Source organism: Oncorhynchus masou, chromosome 12 (genome assembly GCF_036934945.1).
Source record: "Oncorhynchus masou masou isolate Uvic2021 chromosome 12, UVic_Omas_1.1, whole genome shotgun sequence".
NCBI classification, from domain to species: Eukaryota; Metazoa; Chordata; class Actinopteri; order Salmoniformes; family Salmonidae; genus Oncorhynchus; species Oncorhynchus masou.
The window spans coordinates 29,019,151-29,025,397 of NC_088223.1; the positions used below are offsets into that span (position 1 = coordinate 29,019,151).

The 6,247-nt window shown below is 42.4% G+C and overlaps 1 protein-coding gene across 10 annotated transcripts in view; it reads left to right on the plus strand.

The window, feature by feature from the left end:
• phactr4a (phosphatase and actin regulator 4a) overlaps window positions 1-4,575 on the plus strand; it is a 54,806-nt gene extending 50,231 nt beyond the window's left edge. For all 10 annotated transcript variants that reach the window (XM_064980133.1, XM_064980138.1, XM_064980132.1 and 7 more), the window contains 3 exons: window positions 196-333; window positions 2,722-2,798; window positions 3,036-4,575. In XM_064980133.1, coding sequence (XP_064836205.1) covers window positions 196-333; window positions 2,722-2,798; window positions 3,036-3,051 — 231 coding nt within the window. In that variant the 3' untranslated portion in view covers window positions 3,052-4,575. The remainder of the gene's footprint in view (window positions 1-195; window positions 334-2,721; window positions 2,799-3,035) is intronic.
• Window positions 4,576-6,247: the final 1,672 nt, after the last annotated feature.

Consider the following 6,247-nt stretch of genomic DNA (forward strand, 5'->3'; position numbering starts at 1 on the left):
AGCCTGACACACACACTGCAGAATGAAAACACACAAAGATACAGTACATTATCCTGCATATATACACACACTCCGGTGACAAAACAATCATACACAGATATACAAATAAAACACTCAAATGTAACTAATCACCATAAAGTGTTAACTTAACACACTGACTGTCTGGAACTAAAATGCTTTCTTTCTACCCGGCAGCTGTCCCAGAGGCCCACCATTGCAGAGCTTCAGGCCAGGAAGATCCTGCGTTTCCATGAGTACGTAGAGTGTACCACAACTCAAGACTATGACCGCCGTGCAGACAAACCCTGGACCAAGCTCACGCCCTCTGATAAGGTGAGACTCAGTTAAAGGGCATTTTCAAAAAAAAATCAGCTTCATATTAATCATCTCCAGCACCATCCCAACATCAGTTGCAAATGGCGCGTTTATATGTTTTGTGTAAAAAAGATGGAGGAAGATGGATGTTTCCAATGACATCAGTGTGCATCATGTGATTTTGACCAACTATGAGTATGCATTAACTACAAATTGCCTTATTGTCTACTAATTGGTAGATGTCATCTTTTTTTACTACAAAACATAAACATAGCTATTTTCATATGTTGAGGTGGTCCTGGAGATGATGAATATAAGGTTGTAAAAAATGGTAAGTGTGCTCCTCAACTGTAATAGTCTGTCATACACTTTTAAACCTTTGTACCTTTATCTATACCAGGAAGTCTTCTGAGGTTTAAACCTCTTCATACTGAGAGATCTTTTATCATTTCAGCAGGGTTTTGAATTCCAGACACATACTGTGTCAAACAAAAATCCCAAGAATGCAATATAATCACTTCTTAATGGCTGTGCTGAGTTGTCCCCAGGATATTACCTGGTCCAGTGAAGCTAGGAGAAGAGGTTGAAGCAGAAATTATAGCATACTTTCTGCTATTCAGAGGTTTAAAATCCGTCACCATTTCTTAGATGAGAACTGACATTTGCGGTTTTATTGTTTTTAATTTGTAGAACTTTTATTGGCAAGTTAAACTATTGAGAAGTTCATATTTATGATTGAATGGAAGTTCTGAGGTGCCAGGATTTGGATATGAGGCAGGATTTGGATATGTGTGCCATCGCAAAAAAACTCCTACCTCCTACTGTCAACTGTGTGTTTTTTCAGCAAACTTAACATGTGTAAATATTTGTATGAACATAAGATTCAACAACTGAGACAAACTGAATATGTTCCACAGACATGTGACTAATAGTAATGGAATAATGTGTCCCTAAACAAAGGGGGGGTCAAAATCAAAAGTAACACTATCTGGTGTGGCCACCAGCTGCATTAACTACTGCAGTGCATCTCCTCCGCATGGACTGCACCAGATTTGGCAGTTCTTGCTGTGAGATTTCTGGGGGGAAATAGCCCTGGCCCTCACCCTCTGATCCAACAGGTCCCAGACGCGCTCAATGAGATTGAGATCTGGGCTCTACGCTGGCCATGGCAGAACACTGACAAATCACGCACAGAACAAGCAGTATGGCTGGTGGCATTGTCATGCTGGAGGGTCATGTCAGGATGAGACTTAGGGAAGGATACCACATGAGGGGGGAGGATGTCTTGCCTGTAACGCACAGCGTTGAGATTGCCTGCAATGACAACAAGCTCAGTCCGATGATGCTGTGACACACCGCCCCAGACCATGATGGACCCTCCACCTCCGAATCTATCCCGGTCCAGAGTACAGAGCTCAGTGTAACGCTCATTCCTTCGACGATAAACGCGTATCCGACCATCACCCCTGGCGAGACAAAACCGTGACTCGTCGTTGAAGAGCACATTTTACCAGTCCGACGGTGGGTTTGTGCCCATAGGTGACATTGTTGTCGGTGATGTCTGGTGAGGACCTGCCTTACAACAGGCCAACAAGCCCCCAGTCCAGCCTCTGTCCGCAATAGGCTGAGAGTCTGAGCACTGATGGAGGGATTGTGCGTTCCTGGTGTAACTCGGGCAGTTGTTGCCATCCTGTACCTATCCTGAGGGTGTGATGTTCGGATGTACCGATCCTGTGCAGGTTTTACACGTGGTCTGCCACTGAGAGGACGATCAGCTGTCTGTCCTGTCTCCCTGTAGTGTTGTCTTAGGCTTCTCACAGTACGGACATTGCAATTTATTGTCCTGGCCACATCTACAGTCCTCATGCCTCCTTGCAGCATGCCTAAGGAATGTTCATGCAGATGAGCAGGGACCCTGGGCATCTTTCTTTTGGTGTTTTTCAGAGTCAGTAGAAAGGCCTCTTTAGTGTCCTAAGTTTTCATAACTGTGACCTTAACTGCCTACCGTCTGTAAGCTGTTAGTGTCTTAACGACCATTCCACAGGTGCATATTCATTAATTGTTTATGGTTCATTGAACAAGCATGGGAAAGTGTTTAAACGCTTGACAATGAAGATCTGAAGTTGTTCAGATTTTTACAAATTATCTTTGAAAGACAGGGTCCTGAAAGAGACATTTTATTTTTTTGCGGGAGTTTGTCTGACTCAGCTGGAGAGAAGAGCAGACACTGGCTTGCTTGTCAATTGATTCTCATTGAAAAAAGCCTGAAGTCTAGGCACTAATCGTTGGATCTATTTGTCTGTACTGTGCAGAATTACAAAGTAGAACTGCTCTAGGTTGTTCCTGCCAGTACAGTGACTCCGGTGTTATGTGATGCATCTTCCCCCTCTATTATTTTCTATCTAGGCTGCCATCCGCAAGGAACTTAATGAGTTCAAGAGCTCTGAGATGGAGGTTCATGAAGAGAGCAGGATCTATACCAGGTTAGTGTCCTATACTACACCAATATCTATAAATTATTCAAAATGACTCCTCAGATTCAGCTGAACACTTCAACATTTCTTCCAACTTTATGATTCATATTTTATTTACTTATATCCCGGAACTCCAAACTAACCAGGATTTCTCTAAAACTCAACTGTTTTTGAATGTTGTAAGTTGCAGCCCTATATCTTCCGAGCCAGTGTGCATCATGACTTTCCTCCATCCTCACTCCTCAGATTCCATCGGCCTTAGCTGTGCTCCCTGGCCTGGCTGCAAAAGAAGAACTTAAATGCAATACGGAGCCGGGGGTTTGCAGGACTCCAATATGGAACGCACAAACCCCCTGGTGACTGCAATACCCACATTCCCTTGTCCTGGAACAAGCCTGTTCCTCTCCCGGAAGGCACAGTATTGATGGCTGTATCTGAAACCATGGCCTATCTGTGACCATGGACTATGAATTTGTGGATGTGGTCCCTTGGTCTATCCAGTCATTGTTGAAGCCACGGACTAGAGGTGAGTCCCATCGGTCCATTTCCTCAGATATGAAACCATGGGGCTACTGGTACTACTGTACTGCAGCGTTGAGCTTCCTGACAAAATGACCCATGGGGGAGCAGGTGGAGAACAACAGAGGTGGTGGTTTAGGCCTATTTCAGAGGACATTTTGTTACTTCCCTGTGCCAACATTGTGGCTTACGATAGGCCTGACAAAAGTGACAGAGATTGACAGAGAATATCCTGTTTTGTTCATCACATCTACATTCTCTGTCGCTACCTAAGGTAAGAATATTCCCAAGAGGCCTTCTGCACCTGCTTTTTAGACTTCCCTCAACACTTTGCCATATTTTTATTTGAGAAGAGGAAAGAATTGTGTACGTATTGATTGTTGATCATGATGATGGTTGACATTTGTACACGGTGGTACTAATGATGTCCAAATAAATGAGATACTGAACTTTGTTAGACTACATGACACTGGTGAAACCCTCCAACGTGTGTGTGTACCCACTGGTACTGGCCTTATCGATGTTGGGACAATACATGGAGGGGTATGAAAACTGTACAGAGGAAATGTGAAATGGCTATATGTAGCCTACATATATCAGTGACGGGTTTAGTTAAAGGAAATTCAAATGTAGCCTCAACTAGTCCGCTTACTAGCTGTTTTACATAGACCTAGATCTTATTCAACAGCTCCATTCTCCCCATATACAATGATGTGCATTTTTACTGTATTCTGTACATTTCTGACAGCCAATAATACAAGCTAACTAATTGTTTTTTCAGGCATAGCAATAAGGCACCGTATTGTTAAAATGGGAATTTAAAGTTAAAAAATGTAATTGTACAATTTGAAACATTAGAATAATTGAATAAGACCTAACAAAGCTTACATGCACTATAATTATTTCACGGATGGTGTTGAAGGCCTGCAGCAGGAACATGGATATATTTTTACTTAAACATTTTTTTATTATGTTACTTCGTATGTAGGCCAATGGTTGGCCTCAGCTGTATAAACTTATCCTGTAGATTTGACTTTATATTAAATACTGCATGTCTTCCTAATGTTAACAAAAATGTATTTTTAAATGTGATTAAAGTATTACAACAGTGCTATTTTCTAATAATGTTACAGAAATTGGTACAGAAAAAGCATCCCCTTATTTTGCAGATGTTTTTTATGAAGAGATCTTTAAAATGATTTGCAAACCTATTGTATAAATGAATGGTCAACTTGCACTCAAATTAAAATAAATGGTTTATCATGAATGTTGTCAACTTGTCATTTTCCCAACCATTTGCCTTTTAAAAAGTACTCCATGTGAGGGCAGTATTACACAAACTGTATAGTTTGTCTGCTACTTGCAACTTCTATTCTGGGTTTAAAATACAGGGCATTTGTGTGTGTTTTTTTGGGTCAACAATAGCCTTGAAACTATTGATTCTTTCCTATCGCCATACATGCAGATGAGAAGTGTAGTCTACCGTGTACCCTAACTATGGCAATAGAGTATTCTTGTGTATCTTCTTCGACCGCTGGTTCATGGGATAAACAGCCTTCCTCGATCAGACATGTTATATCATACTGCACATCGAGCCCCAAGTTAAATCGGGTCCTATTCGCTCCTCTCTTCAGCTTTTGAATTGCTAATCATGGAGTCGCGTAATAGAAATGCATATTAAATGTGCCCATTCTACCTCATGTTAGTTCCTCTAAGCCAATTAGCCCAAGACTATTATTATGCCATTTATTTTTATTTTTAGCAAAGTGAACTAATATCTAATACTCTTCCACCCTTTCTTTGTTGCCTTTCATCTTTGTTGATGTATTCTGTTTTTAATGTTCCATTTTTATTTCATTGAGTCTTTAGACTATCAATTGTGGACAATGTGTTCCACCCGCAATAGCCGTCAGTGGGTCCTTACCGATACCGACGTCATTAAGAACCGCTGCATCATCGAGAGTATCATGTCTGGCTGCATAACTGCTTGGTATGGCAAATGCACAGCCCTCGACCGGAAAGCACTACAGAGGGTGGTGCGAACAGCCCAGTACATCACTGGGGCCGAGCTCCCTGCCCTCCAGGACCTCTATCAGGCGGTGTCAGAGGAAGGCCCAGAAAATTGCCGTAGACTTCAGCCTCCCAAGCCATAGACTGACTCTGCTACTGTCTGGCAAACGGTACCGTAGCATTGGCTCTCAAACCATCAGGGGAAGGAAAAAAATTCAAATGAATGCACTCACTACTTGAAAGTCGCTCTGGATAAGTGACAAAATAGCTTCTACCCCCAAGCCATAAGACGGCTAAATAGCTCATTAAATGGTTACTTCGACCCTATTTTGCACAGACTCTATGCACGCTTTAGACGGGTTGGCTGACAATGTCACAAACGATGCCCGCGCATCGATGAGGCAGAAGGATGGGTGGTGTTATGATTCTGAAAGGTCAGATCTCCAGCAACAATGACAAGAAGCTGCCATGTTGGGAATCATATGTGGCTCTGGAGAAAACCAGGCACAGCTCATCACCCGTCTAACACCATTCCTACCGTGAAGCATGGTTGTGGCAGCATCACGCTATGAGGATGCTTTAAATAGAGCCAAATACAGGCAAATCCTTGATGAGAACCCGCTTCAGAGTGCAAATGACAGACTAGGGCGAAGATTTACATTCCAACAGGACAACGACCCCAAGCATTCAGCCAAAGCTGGAATGGCTTCAGAACACAAATGTGAATGTCCTTGAGTGACCCAGCCAAAGCCCAGAATTGAATCCCATTTCAAATCTGAACTAAATTAAATTGCTGTTCACCGCTGCTCCCATCTAACTTAACAAAGCTGCAAAAAATCTGCTAGGAAGAATGGGAGAAAGTCCCTAAAACCAGATGTGCAAAGATGATAGACATACCCAAGATGACTGAAAGCTGTAATCACTGCCAA